This window comes from Sardina pilchardus, chromosome 20 (genome assembly GCF_963854185.1).
Source record: "Sardina pilchardus chromosome 20, fSarPil1.1, whole genome shotgun sequence".
Classification (NCBI taxonomy): domain Eukaryota; kingdom Metazoa; phylum Chordata; class Actinopteri; order Clupeiformes; family Clupeidae; genus Sardina; species Sardina pilchardus.
This window is the reverse complement of record NC_085013.1, coordinates 4,079,915-4,093,131: the sequence shown is the minus strand read 5'-3', so window position 1 is coordinate 4,093,131 and position 13,217 is coordinate 4,079,915. Positions and strand designations below refer to the sequence as shown.

General features: G+C 43.0%; 3 protein-coding genes across 7 annotated transcripts; 1 reads left to right on the top strand and 2 right to left on the bottom strand.

The window, feature by feature from the left end:
* Positions 1-363: 363 nt before the first annotated feature.
* Positions 364-1,509, bottom strand: prlh2r (prolactin releasing hormone 2 receptor). Its single transcript, XM_062523441.1, has one exon. The coding sequence runs from the start codon at positions 1,507-1,509 to the stop codon at positions 364-366; it is 1,146 nt and encodes a 381-aa protein (XP_062379425.1).
* A 3,282-nt stretch (positions 1,510-4,791) lies between these two features.
* On the bottom strand, positions 4,792-7,142 carry ccdc32 (coiled-coil domain containing 32). The gene is made up of 4 exons (XM_062522626.1): positions 6,913-7,142; positions 6,340-6,595; positions 6,079-6,235; positions 4,792-5,866 (listed from the first exon to the last, which is right to left on the bottom strand). The coding sequence occupies exons 2-4, from the start codon at positions 6,578-6,580 to the stop codon at positions 5,680-5,682; spliced, it is 585 nt and encodes a 194-aa protein (XP_062378610.1). The 5' UTR covers positions 6,581-6,595; positions 6,913-7,142; the 3' UTR covers positions 4,792-5,679.
* An 85-nt stretch (positions 7,143-7,227) lies between these two features.
* pcmtl (l-isoaspartyl protein carboxyl methyltransferase, like) lies at positions 7,228-13,145 on the top strand. Of its 5 annotated transcripts, none has more exons than XM_062522622.1 (9): positions 7,228-7,407; positions 8,006-8,143; positions 8,244-8,348; positions 8,440-8,471; positions 8,712-8,816; positions 8,982-9,102; positions 9,354-9,439; positions 10,104-10,273; positions 12,259-13,145. In XM_062522622.1, the coding sequence occupies exons 2-9, from the start codon at positions 8,023-8,025 to the stop codon at positions 12,290-12,292; spliced, it is 774 nt and encodes a 257-aa protein (XP_062378606.1). In that variant the 5' UTR covers positions 7,228-7,407; positions 8,006-8,022; the 3' UTR covers positions 12,293-13,145. The 5 variants fall into 5 exon arrangements, with proteins under 5 accessions (XP_062378606.1, XP_062378607.1, XP_062378605.1 ...); XM_062522623.1 differs by having other exon boundaries at positions 7,973-8,143; XM_062522621.1 differs by having other exon boundaries at positions 7,228-7,527.
* Positions 13,146-13,217: the final 72 nt, after the last annotated feature.

Sequence of the window (13,217 nt, the reverse complement as noted above, 5' to 3'; positions counted from 1 at the left end):
GGCGAAGGCCAAGAGGGATTTCTGACTCACGTTCAAAACTTAATTCCAACAAAAATAGGATCTCTACTATCCTTCTAATTTCAACTTAAATATCCAATGGTGTATGCGTGTGTCAGTGTAAATGTAAACGTAAAAACGTTTCGTGTTCTTTTCGTGTCGGAGTTATGTGTGGTCGAAAAAAACTATATCGCTCCCGACTGTGGCTAGCGTTTTCCTAATGCGGTCGGTCACCTGCCAGGCCTCACTTCCTGTCTACCTATAATAAGGAGTTCCTGGTGGTGTCTTAGGGCAAAATAAAAGTGCCAGCAGGGGGAGGTAGATATCAATAAAATAAAGATTCAATTGGCCCCCCTAAGCAACAGTTCAGCGGAGAGCAGCCAGCTCCTCCAGGGCGATCTTGGCGCTGATGGCCACGGGGATGTCAGCCAGCGTTGAGGAGGTGTGCAGGCGGCTGCGGCGGTTGGAGGTGTTGAGGCTGCTCCTGGCGTTCTCCAGCCTCTGCTGGGTGAAGAAGTGGCGCCACAGGTAGGCCAGGAACTTGTCGTGCAGCGAGGCGTAGATGAACGGGTTGTAGCACGCCGAGCTCATGGCGAACAGGTGGCACGACACCTGGATGACGTTCACGTGCTCCTTGCCCAGGATGGAGAAGTCGCTGTCCAGGTCGCGGATGAGGTTGACCACCTGCAAGGGCAGCCAGGAGAAGGCGAAACAGAGCACGGAGACGAGCAGGAGGCGGAAGGTCTTGCGGCGCTTGCGCCCCCACTTCTCCTGGTTGGACGAGGGCAGCGCCGCCATCAGGCCGGGCAGGTTGCGGTTGCGCAGGTGGAAGGAGATGGCGCAGTAGGAGACGGAGACGGCGCTGAGGGGCACGAAGTAGGAGAGCAGCAGGACGAAGCAGGAGTAGACCAGGCGCCCGCGCTCCTCGCCCGGCCAGAACTCCTCGCACACGATCATCTGGTGGCCCGCGGCGCTCAGGTCCAGGTAGACGGTGTGCAGGGCGGTCGGAGTGGACATGGCCAGGGCGCAGAGCCAGATGGCGGCCACCAGGCCGCCGCAGAAGAGCCGTCCGGCGCGCCGGCGGATGGGGTAGGCCACCACCACGTAGCGGTCCACCGCGATGGCCGTCAGCGAGAGCACGGCGGCGAACACCGTCGCCGTCTGCATGAGGGCGACGAAGTGGCAGGTGAAGGGCCCGAACACCCAGCCGCGCTGGTCGAAGCCGTACGAGGCGGTCAGCGGCACGCAGAACAGACACATGACCAGGTCCACCAGGGCCAGGTTGCCGATCAGGAAGTTGGTGGTGCTGTGGAGCTTCTTGTTGAAGCCGATGAGGAGCAGCAGCAGGAGGTTGCCCGAGCAGGCCACCAGCACCACCATGGCGTAGAGAGGGATGAACAGCGGCCTGAGCTCGAACGCTCGGTCCAGGCCGCTGAACGAGGACGAGGCGGAGATATTCCAAGCAGAGTCGTTCTCCTCAGACGCGTTGAGAAAGTACAACGTCTCCGCCATTACACTTCTTTTACCTGGGGATGTGCAGCACATATTTAGCATGAATCTGTATGAATAGTTCACTCAAGTTCAGCTCAGACTCAGTAGCTCCCCCTGTGGAATGGGAGGTGGCTGCTGCGTGTGACCTGCAACTGGATATAAATGGACTCTTAATTGAGCTTTCCTGTCAACCCTCTACTGTTCTTTCGTAAATCTCAAGAGGCTATTGGAGACTGTGAAAACAGCAAGTGTCCTATAATTCCGGGGCAACAACTGTAATTAGCTTCTCATCTTCACAATGAGGGTCCTGCCAGAGTGTTAAGGTCAATTCTAAACAACAGTCATCGGTCAAATGGCTTCCAGTAAAAACACTTAATGACTAGTCTGCATGATCCCACCAGGGAGATTCATTTCACACATGCAGACAGATTAAACCAATCCCTGCATCGTGGTGCAGATAAAGCGGAAATCTTCTAGCAAGCCTGACTTACCAAGGCCTATTTTGGGACAGTGTGACAACCCCTCGACTATGAATAAACCAGTGAGGGAAATCAACATATTAGTATAACTATGTTCATTATTACATAATGCAATCAGTATCAATCACTGTTCATATACAGTAAGATTGTGTACAAGCAGCTTTGAAACATTATTAACGTTAATTATACTGCAACTGGTGTATGGCTATAGAGTGTCATGAAAGTACTATTAATATGGCGAGATGGGCAGGGGTGCAGTTGTACATCCTCAGAATGGGCTCTGCAATATTTTGTTTTCAGTTCATCTGCCATCTGCTGAGGATGGGAGCAATACTTAGCCAAATAGAATGTTGCTTTGTAGCCAAAGCCACAGCCAACATTTCCATTTCGTGGATATTCTAAAAACATCACATTTCCTTTCATCATTCCAGGCATCCAGGCTTGCTATAGGTCACAGATACAAGGTATCATGTGCATGTAATGTGAAACAGCTCATGGTGATTATTTGAAGATTCATTCAAGCTTGCTCTCTCACTCCTAACAGTAAATGACTATACAGATCTTCTATACCATCAAAAGGATTTGGCCATTTTAGCAATGCTGAATAAGGAGCACATTTGCACATCTGAGTGCAGACTGCAGAGCGTCATGGTAAACTACCACTACATGAAATGGATGACATCTTGAGCGACTTTCAGGGCTTCTAGCTTCAAAGATGTTATAATTAAGAGTGTGTGACCCGTGTGACCCTTAAAATGGTCTCTTTTTCTCTGTGTGTCTGTGCCTGCTGCTGTCTATCTGTTACCATATTTTCTTTCTTAGAATGGGTAAGGACACAAACCACTGTCCAGCTGAAACGAAAGTTTTACACACACCTATCAAACCTTGATAGTGATGATGGCTTAACACCTGCTCCATTAATCTGACAGCTGCAGACTTCACTGACCTCTGTCTGTAACACTACAAAATGCACTGTGCAGCTCATGACGGCTAGTCTGGCTTTCACCATACTAACCTCAATCTTTTAAGATTGAACATTAGTCTGGGGAGGCTGTGTTTTGTTTCTACTGCACTTCGCGTCGTTTCGTTATCGTCACGTCACCAATAGCGTGCCAGGACTAGAGTATGGCCGTTTCTGACTGGAGCCAAAGGTTCTGGCAGTAAACAGAGGAGATAGATCTACTGGTTTCCAGCCTGAGCTGCCGGGCGAAATTCAAATTCCCCGGAAGTTCAGGCAGGGTTCACCCAGCCTACATGATGGCTTGATTTTTTTTGACAAACAGCTCAGGTCAAGCTAGTCAGACATCTGACCTCTTCCAGTTGTCCTTTAAAAAAAAAAAAAAAAAGGAAAGCGAAATATATGAATAAAAGATTATTGCATCACCCATTCTTCCAACAGTCAGGGGAGCTTTGTGTCTGGAAATGGGACAGTTCAAACAGCACATCTGTAATTGGTCATTAGTGGACCATTTACTAGGCGCATGTTGGTGAATAAACATTTTGCCTCTAGATAGCATGACTCATTGGCACGCTGTTGCGAGGGACGCGGTCCTGGACATGGCTTTCTGGCACAGAGTGTGCACCATAATTTACTGCAACATGTAAATTACTAGGCTAGTGTAGCATTAAGGCTGCTTGGCTATCATGGCAGCGAGATGGGCAATGCTTTCTTCCACTTTGGGAGTGACTTTCCCTTTTCGACAGCAAGTGAAGGGAGAGTGGTAAATGGCCAAGCTGTGATTTGAGACATCTATACACCCCTGCTGTTAGATTGTGCTCCAACAGAGCTCAGCCTCCAATTTTGTCTAACCTGTGAATCATACATGTTTTTCCTCCCTCCAGAACAGTATTGACTCAAGACAAAGCTATACCACAAACTATTTGCACAAATGGGTGTATCTTACTGCCAATCTTGACATAAGATGAAATTCAAATCAGAGTAGCTGTTAGGCTATACAGTATATGCTGCCATATGCTACAGAGTGCTATATCAGTTTATCAGTTTATAGCCTAATTATAGTTTTATATTGTAGCTTTGTTGGCATGTGATATTATTTGGCAAAGAATGCAGCTATATCTTAGTCACACAATAACTCACAAACATCACCAAACCAAAAAGGGCATCTGCTCCATATGCCTATAAAATTAGATGACAATGTTGCAGAAAATTTCACGCACATGCATGCACACAGACTAATTCGATAAGTTATAGGCTATACATGTCTATGGGCTACACGATAAAAAAATAGAAAAAAGGGAAAACCATACTTACAAGCTTTTTTATGGTGCTGAATGTTCTTGTCACACAGTGAATATTTAGCCTACCTGCAAAAGAAGGATCTACTGCTTCCACCCGATCAGAGCAGAGTAGCCTATTCAATGACTAGTCCTGGATTTTAACGCTCTCTCAGATATCCCATCATTAAAATAACCAAAATCAGGCAGTTCTCCAATTTTAAGTAGTTATTATAAGCAAAAGAAAAATATCTCCCAACAGTCAACTGTCTGTCCAGCCTCTGTATATCCGCTGTCACGTTTTCAGACTCCAAGAAATTCCACGTCTCGCTCTAATTTACAGGTAGCCAGCGCAGAGCCGCGCGGTGTGGGGTGCAGTCGTCATTCTTGACGAACGCTCATTGATCTATTTCAGAACCACCCCAGAAGGCTTGCTTCCAAACGCAGGTACTAGGTCATGCATCCATAATGATTGTAACAAAAACACCTCACATCTCGTTTTGCACGACAGTCGGCAGTCGACACAAAATTACTCTGCAAATTAATTCATGAAATTTTAAACTTTGCGAAAAGGATGAAAATCAAACAGTTCAGAATACACAAGCGTTACGTGTTTATTGGCCTCACTTGATAATGCTCTAGCTCTGCTTGACGGAATACCATTGGTAAATAAAAATGACAACACGGGCTTCTAAGGACAGTAACACTAATCACCTTTTAGCTAGCTAGACTCTTGCTGTGTAACCCCAAATAATTTGCTGATGAATGCATTGTCTAGAAAGTGAACAGGTGTCAGGTACTTTACATGTTAATATTGCACAACGCTGACCTCTAGTGGCAAGCATGAATATTTATCAAATTAAGTTCACTTGCAGTAGGCTTGCCCTCTGTAGGTTAATTCAGCCAAGAAGACCTAACATTACCGCATTCACAACTGTTTTTCCTTCAACAAATGTACTCTTCCAAGTGATTTTAATACTCAAATATAAAACAAAAGTTCATGACATCCATAATATACAGACATCAAAGCTGACATAATGATCCCAACATGGTCTTGCAGATTTACAATTACAAGCTAAATGCATGAACCACTGACATGTATGACATTTAAAGGAATTGTGCATAACTGCATCAACTGCAGTGATAAAAACAAACATTACTATATCATACAAACCTGACATTTAACAGGGAGTACATCATTTCTCACAGAATAATAACCTTAAACGGTCTTAACGGGGAAGATTGGCTCAGTTAATGGCCTTTTAAACCCTTATTTGCTGACAAAGAGCATTAACACCATGTATGGATACACATGAGGGAATGAGACACACATCTAATCATTGAAATGTGTCTGTGATGGAATCATCTCCTATATCCTCAAAGTCAGTCAAGATGGTACCCAGCAATGCCACCACTGCACACAGAGGTTAAACTGTTAACCTGGTAATTAAAATGGCTGATGCTGAAAAGACCAAATCTATTTCTCTGGACTTGCGGCCTCATCCGTTTGCCCATTGTCCTCTTGTTCTTCCTCGGCCTCGCTGTGAGAATGGTCTCCACCTGCTTGCTCTTGAGTTTGAGATGGTCGCAGCAAGTACTCCAGCTCCTCTGCACTGATGGCCACCTTCTCAGGGATCAGCCATCTCTTAAAATGCTCCAAAGCACTGCAAGTATTTAAAACAATATAGAAATTAGTCGCGTATAGCATATTTTCCTGTGCACCACTGGATGAGAGTAAAATTGATTGGCACAAGGAACTCTAACTCTCACTAGCATACCGTACAACAAAACATTGTAACTGTAGTATCAGGCCTTGGTTATTCTGCTGAGCAGATGACCATTAGGCCTACCCAGAAAAGGCTATAAGACTACCCACCCCTCATCCATATCCCCTCCATTCTGGAACAGTTCTGAAGTCTGAGGATCATGCAGGAATCGGTCCCAACATTCCTTTTTTGCTTGTGAAAGAGACCGCAGCATCTCTCTTGAGGTAACCTCACTTGCCTGGCCCTTGATTCTTTTCAAACGATTTTCTGGAAGATTGGAACATATTAACAAATTTAAAAAATAAATAACTGATGGGCCTAGCTATACAAACATCACCATCATAACAAAATATCAATTTGAGTCAGGGTACCTAAACTGGCAATGTAGATATCAGAATCAGCCATAGGTTCCCATGGACTGAAGGTATCCATTGAACAAATTCCATTCCCTTGGGTGCCATTCTGTGCCGAGGGTTGGAAAGAATCTGTAAATTGAGCTTTCTCATCTTGGTCCTCTTTGACCTCTTCTTGAGGCTCAGGTAAATTAGAGCAGATTTCGGACCACAGCTCGCCGCTGGACCGTGAACCCTTGCTTTCAAAGTCGTCGATCATATTTGACTCAACAGTCTGTAAAGGAAAGAATAGTTCGAAGTTAGTAGTTAATAGCAATCGACTACATCTTTTATCTTCAGAAAGTGTGCATTTGCAAACCACCAGGCTACTACTAGCCACAATGCATAAACCATATGCCATCGACTTTGAACCAGACATGTACAGACATCCAGCAGGAGAAACGTGCCATTGTTTGACAGGCTTAGATCCAACGTTAAAAACATTTTCAACATGACCAGACACCATGGATATTAACGAAACCTTTCTACCAAACTAGCACAACACAATTCGCTTTCATAGCTAGCTACCTAGCTGACGTTAACTGTTCTTACCTCGTAACGTTAGGACAGAAATGGCTAGCTGATGGTTACTCAAAGATACTTCTTGAAAGAACAAAGCTGAAATCACCATTTACATCAGTAGCTTACTCCCATGATATTCAGAAAGAGATTCCCTTGCAGTGTCTAAATGCGTAAGTTTGGATATAACCTCTGCTAAACCACTAGAAATATTTTACAAAGCTAACCAACACTTCGGAGATTATTTTGTGTGACACGATTGGTCAATGTTGAAGTCTTATTATTTAACAATCTTTTCTATTGGTTGATACTCCTCCCCGCCCCTTGAGGAAGTAGTTGGTATGTTTATATTTACCATTTGACCCACAGTTAGCTACGAGCATTAGCTATTAGACATTGTTATTTAGTGAGACAGGTTTCCTTCAAAGCATATTTTATATGAGCATTACAATCTGATTTTGTTGGTAAAATTAGGGGGGCGGCTTTGTAGTTACTAACAGAGCTGAGAACACCAGCGTTCTTCTGAAGGCAAGTGTACCACTAGCTAAGATTGTGAAGCTGTGTATTTCTTTTCTTTTTCTTTAAGTCTTTGCCTGAAAGAAAAGGTAAATGTTGAAGATTCCTTGGTCATCGGGGTACATCACAGAGGTAGTCGTTGCATTTATTCTCGCATCAAAACATCATTTAAACCTGACGTTTCTAACGACATTGGCAATTTAGTTAGCATTCGGAGTGGCTTTGAACTGCAATCTAGAAGAGCAAGGGCGCACTGTTTTCCCTCTAGAGGTTTTTTTGCATGCACGTGTGGCGCATTTCATATTTATTCGTAGACTACACGACTACAGCAAAGTACTACGCAACCACACAACTTTTTAAGCTGTCACGCTGACACACCTACTCGCTTAGTTCTCTCCCCTCGGTTCGGTTCGGTTCGGCCCGTAGTTTCTCACTGTGTGTCAACCAATTAATGTCATGTATTTAAAATGTAAGGGTTCAAGTGTTTGCTGACTGGGTTTCAAATGTAATGTAATGTAATGTACATTTAATATTAATATGTATTCCTTTTGTTTGTTGTACATGCATCCGATGGCAGAAAGTATTAAGACACAGTATGATTGTGCATCAGGTGACGGTGCGCAGGAGATGCAATCCGTGCTTCTGCGGCTGGCTGTAGTAGCGGTCCCTATGGGTTTGCTACTTTCCAGAAGCATGGCGTGGATGTCCAGTGGCAAAACACATGCGGAACTCATCAGTCGTTTAAGAGGTAGGCATATGCATATAACTCTTGCATGGCAGGTATGTGCGTTGTCTCTGAGAGACATGCAACGCTAATTAGTGTTTGTGTTTTATACATCATCACATAGATCACGGGGTAATCCGCAGCGATCGTGTATTTGATGCCATGCTTGCCACTGACCGAGGGATCTACTCCAGAGATTACCCCTATGCAGATTCTCCACAGTCAATAGGTGAGTTTCAGTTGGTTTGCTCCCTTTAAAGCATCCCATGTATATATATTTTTAAGGATTCTACCTCGCATCTCCCATGCTCTCTTTTAAGGTTACAGGGCTACCATCAGCGCACCGCATATGGTGAGTGAGACCTGTGATTTATCCTACTCGGATTTAGCTGCAGGTTAAGCCTATGTAGATAATTTTTTTTGTAAAAACTTAGGTTTAAATGATGCATACTATGAAGGCTGTACACTTGCATAGTCATTCAGGGAATTGACATTGTCTCTTCATTCTCAACCAAAATGCATTCGCCCTTAACCCAACTTGAGTATGCCACGGTAATGTGTAATGTGTGTTGTATTTCCCTTTATTCTACAGCATGCCCATGCTTTGGAAGTCCTTAGTGACAAGCTTACAGATGGGGCCACTGCTTTAGATGTTGGCTCTGGGAGTGGTTACCTCACGGCTTGCTTTGCCAGGATGGTAAATTGTGAAATGTTGTTAAATCATTTTTAGATCCTCCGTCTAATGACATTACAAAACAGACAATTGGCTTTAAGCGTAACTATCGAGTCTACAATGAAATATGTGAGACAATTACTTTGTTTTCTTACTGTCTTTTTGTAACCCTTACACCATTGCCTGCAGGTAGGGCCGACTGGAAAAGTTGTCGGGATGGATCACATTGATGAGCTGGTACAGAACTCTGTGAGAAATGTTCAAGCGGACGATCCGGAGCTTCTTTCCTCTGGCCGGATTAGGCTCTTGGGTGAGGGGAAATACCTTTTACTGTTGTCGCCCTGGCTGCCTCTAATGACCGCAATACAATGTGATGGCTTTTCCCCTGTGCATAGGAAATGTCACTTTTAGTGTCCATAGAAAATCACTTTTTTTTCAAAGAAAGAAAGCATCCAGTCTAACATCTTGAGACTCTGGGCATGCTCAACAGTAAAAGTGACCAATCACGTAGGAGTGTTCCAGCCACTCTTCCGATGACAATGAAATGTGTTCTTTATTTAGTGGGCGATGGGAGATTGGGCTTTCCAGAACAAGCCCCCTACGATGCCATCCACGTTGGAGCAGCAGCACCAACAATTCCAAAGGCAGTAAGTACTCTCAGCTTGTACATCCTCAATTGTAGGCATATACGTATGTAAACAAGACTTATGAAAAACATAAAAAAAATATGTTTCATTAGTTTTGCATTTTTGAAAACTGTTGTAAATCATTCTTGGCTTCCACTGTTTTGCCCTTGAGTAAGGCACTGAGCCCTGTTTGCTGAGCCCTTGCTCTGGGGACAATCACCCTTGTAATATAATTGACATATGTAAGACACTTTGGACAAAAGCGTCTGGTAAATCAAATAATGTCCCTCAGAAATGAAATATCTATTTCATTAGATATCTCAATGGAATAAAAGCAAATGTCAAAATTGTGTTCTAGGATAACCATGGAGACCATTGGGTGGTTAGGTTATTTCTTGAGCTGTTTATCTGCTTGAATGGTAACTCAGTGCCCTCACAGCCTGAGGAGATGAGTGTCAAACCGCATTGTGTGCAACAGCACAGCAGCCATTCTTGCTCTGTGTTCTCCTCTTTGATGGGGTCATTAGTTTGTATCTCTCTGGAGTCTCTCTTCCACGCTGACTCATTGATTCTGATGGCTCTCTCACTTGGCCGAGTATTTGTTTTGACTGGTCATAATAGCAGAACCTCATCCATGTCGACTCCTAAACGCTCATGCTCGGCGCTGTGTTATGGCGCTCTTCAGTTGCTGGACCAGCTGAAGCCTGGTGGGAGACTCGTGCTACCCGTGGGACCGGAAGGAGGGAGTCAGGTTTTGGAACAGTATGACCGCCAGACCGACGGGACCTTCCTCAAAAAGGCCCTCATGGGGGTGGTGTACGTCCCACTCACAGACAAGAACCACCAGTGGCCCAGGTATACATCGGCTGTATTTACATAAGGTTTGATAAAGTGCTTCTGGTCTTGGAGCAATGATGATGTACCATATACAGTACCCTCCAGAATTATTGGCACCCTTGGTAAAAGTTGACTAAAAATATGTCTAAAAAATAATCTTTAGGTGATTTACTGTACTCCCACAATGAAAACAATGAGGAAAAATACACCCTGCAAGGGAAGCAAATTTATTCTGAGAAAAAGGAAAATCTCATAAAGAAATAAATGTTTTTAATAAAAACACGTTACTCACAATTATTGGCACCCCTACTTGTAATACCTTCTTAAACCTCCCTTTGTCAATAAAACAGCATGTAATATTCTTCTCTGACACCCCATAAAGATTGAGAATACAAAGTAAGGGATTTAAGACCATTCATCTTTACAAAACCTCCCCAGATCGTCCAGATTGCTAGGTCCACACTTGTGCATTCTTCTCGTTGACTCATCCCACTGTTTTTCTATGGAGTTTAGATCAGGGGACTGCTATGGCAATGTCTGAAGCTTGATTTTGTGTTCAGTAAACCATATTTGTTTTGATCTGTGCAGGTTTTTCTTGGTGTTCATGATGCCAAGCACCTTAATTAGGTTCCCAAGGCCTTTGGGAATTAAAACAGCCCCACAATAGCACAGCCCCTCCACCATAATTCTGATTAGGCATGGGGTTCTTTTTAGTATAGTCATTCTTCTATGTACGCCAAAGACACCTTAAGTGTTTTTAGCAAAAGAGCATAATTTTATTTTCATCTGACAATAGACCACACTCCCAGACATGTCATGGTACCATTCAGTAACTCCTGCCATTTACATTGTTCATTAAATGAATCTACTGGCTTTAACCTGACATGCTGTCTAAATAATCTATTAGCAGTGAGGTCACTTTTGAAGATTTTTGGGGGGACTTGGTGACCCCAAGATGATAGCTTTGTCTGTAACTCTCAACAGTGGTTCTTATGGATTTTTTTGCCTATCATACCATCCTCCATACTGTGCGTGGGAGCAAAATAGCCATGGGTCTTTGTCCAAGCATGTTTGCCACATTTCCAGATGATTAGAACCTTTTAGTCATCATTTTAACTGGAAATATAGGCATTTTCAACAAAATACCTAGTTTCCATAGACATTCTCTTACTTACAAATGTCAACACAATTTCTTTTTATTTCAATTTAGTGTATTCTCTTGTCTCTCCAATGTTGAAAAATGACTAGAGGATTTAGCCTCTGAGTGACTTCATTTTCATACCATAGTGAAAAAGAACGTCATGAACTACTTCTGAAAGTTCACAGACACTCTGATTTACTTTAAAACGTTGCATTTACATAGGAAAATGCTCCTGTTAAATGTTGTACATAATATGTTTCAGGGGTGCCAATAATTGTGAGCAAGCTGTTTTTGTTAAAAATATTTCTTTCTTTATGAAATGTCCCATTTTCTCAGAATAAATTTGCTTGCCTTGCAGGGTATATTTTTCCTCATTGTTTTCATTGTGGGAGTACAATAAATCACCTAAAGATTATTTTTTATACCTATTTTTAGTCAACTTTTACCAAGGGTGCCAATAATTCTGGAGGGTACTGTATCATTTGTTTGTTTGTGTGTGTGTGTTTTGTGTAGCGACTGAACTGTTGAAACGATCTTGTACTGCCAGTCAATTATGTTGAACTGACTCAGTGAGTGAAAAACTAAAACATTTCAAAAAACACTTCTACTCTGACTCATTGTCAGTTAGAAGTATTAATAAATATACCTTACCACTGATTTGACATGGAATCACATACACCGCAAATTCATTAATCATACTCATGATTGAGTGTAACTGCTGAGTGAGAGCAGTTGGCTCTGTAAACTCTGTGTTCTTAGAGATTACCTTAGCGCCTGAATGACCTGATCTGAAAGGGGCTCTGCTGTGTGTTCTTTCTCCTCCAGTGGTGAGCTCTGACTGCGGTCTGGTTGCCCCTGATAGGTGGCGCTGCTGCTGCAGCTCTGGGTGCCTGTAGGCCAGAGGGAAAGGCTTGACTCATCCCGGCTCCGAGCGCTGCCTAGCAACACTCGCAAGCCCCCACCAGCCAGCTCTTGCTCTTGCAGCTCGTCTTCCCCCCCTTCGTGCTCGTCGACCATGACAGAAACACAAGGCTGTTAGTGCCTGATGTGAAGATGATGATGTTGATTGAGATCGGATAGTGAGTGAGCACTATGATGCTTTGCAGTTCCTTCCCTTTTATGTTGGCAAGTTGAAAAGGACTAACATGTGGCTTTAAGGGAAACTGATTTGGCTTCTGTAACTGTTTTATGAGATTCTTGATTTAATTTTTCTCATTGAGGGGTGGCTACACAAATAAGTTTAGTGTATGTACTATTCATAAAATAGGACAGTGATTGTTCAATCAAAGATGTTTATTTGATCATATGGCTGCAACAATTAGTTGTCAACTATAAATTAAAGACCAGCAGTGACTGTAATTGGATCTTTAGGAAAAGAAAATACCTAAAACCTCTTGAGTTTTTTAGGATGACTCCTCTATGATAGTAAAATGTCTTTGGCATGTGCAGAAACAAGGCATTTCACGACATTATTTTTGTGTAACACTGATCAATGTTTTTCCCCCACCATTTTCTGTAGTTGAATCGATCAAACAACTAATTGATTAATTGAGAATATAATGAACAGATTAATCAACTATCTAAATAAACGTTAGTTGCAGCTATATCATGATGGTGCGTGAGACTGCTACTTTAATTTGTAAATGTTCATTGTAATGTTTTGTCCTGAATGACAGTATTCTACAGACTGGAATTGGCTGTATTAAGTTGTGTGCATTTCATATTTATAAATAAAGTAACCGTATCATATGATTGTATCTCCAGTTAATTTTGATGAACTACTTGCTTAGCTGAATCAGGCATAGACCTAGGAATCAGGGG

Bases quoted from the DNA above. Each gene is read 5' to 3' on its own strand.
- prlh2r (XM_062523441.1), bottom strand. From the start codon at position 1,509: ATGGCGGAGACGTTGTACTTTCTCAACGCGTCTGAGGAGAACGACTCT.
- ccdc32 (XM_062522626.1), bottom strand. From the start codon at position 6,580: ATGATCGACGACTTTGAAAGCAAGGGTTCACGGTCCAGCGGCGAGCTG. The intron at 6,236-6,339 runs GTACCCTGACTC...CCAATCTTCCAG, and splicing joins TATCTACATTGCCAGTTTAG to AAAATCGTTTGAAAAGAATC. The intron at 5,867-6,078 runs GTGGGTAGTCTT...AAATACTTGCAG, and splicing joins GGAGGGGATATGGATGAGGG to TGCTTTGGAGCATTTTAAGA.
- pcmtl (XM_062522622.1), top strand. From the start codon at position 8,023: ATGCAATCCGTGCTTCTGCGGCTGGCTGTAGTAGCGGTCCCTATGGGT. The intron at 8,472-8,711 runs GTGAGTGAGACC...TTTATTCTACAG, and splicing joins CCATCAGCGCACCGCATATG to CATGCCCATGCTTTGGAAGT. The intron at 8,817-8,981 runs GTAAATTGTGAA...CATTGCCTGCAG, and splicing joins CGGCTTGCTTTGCCAGGATG to GTAGGGCCGACTGGAAAAGT.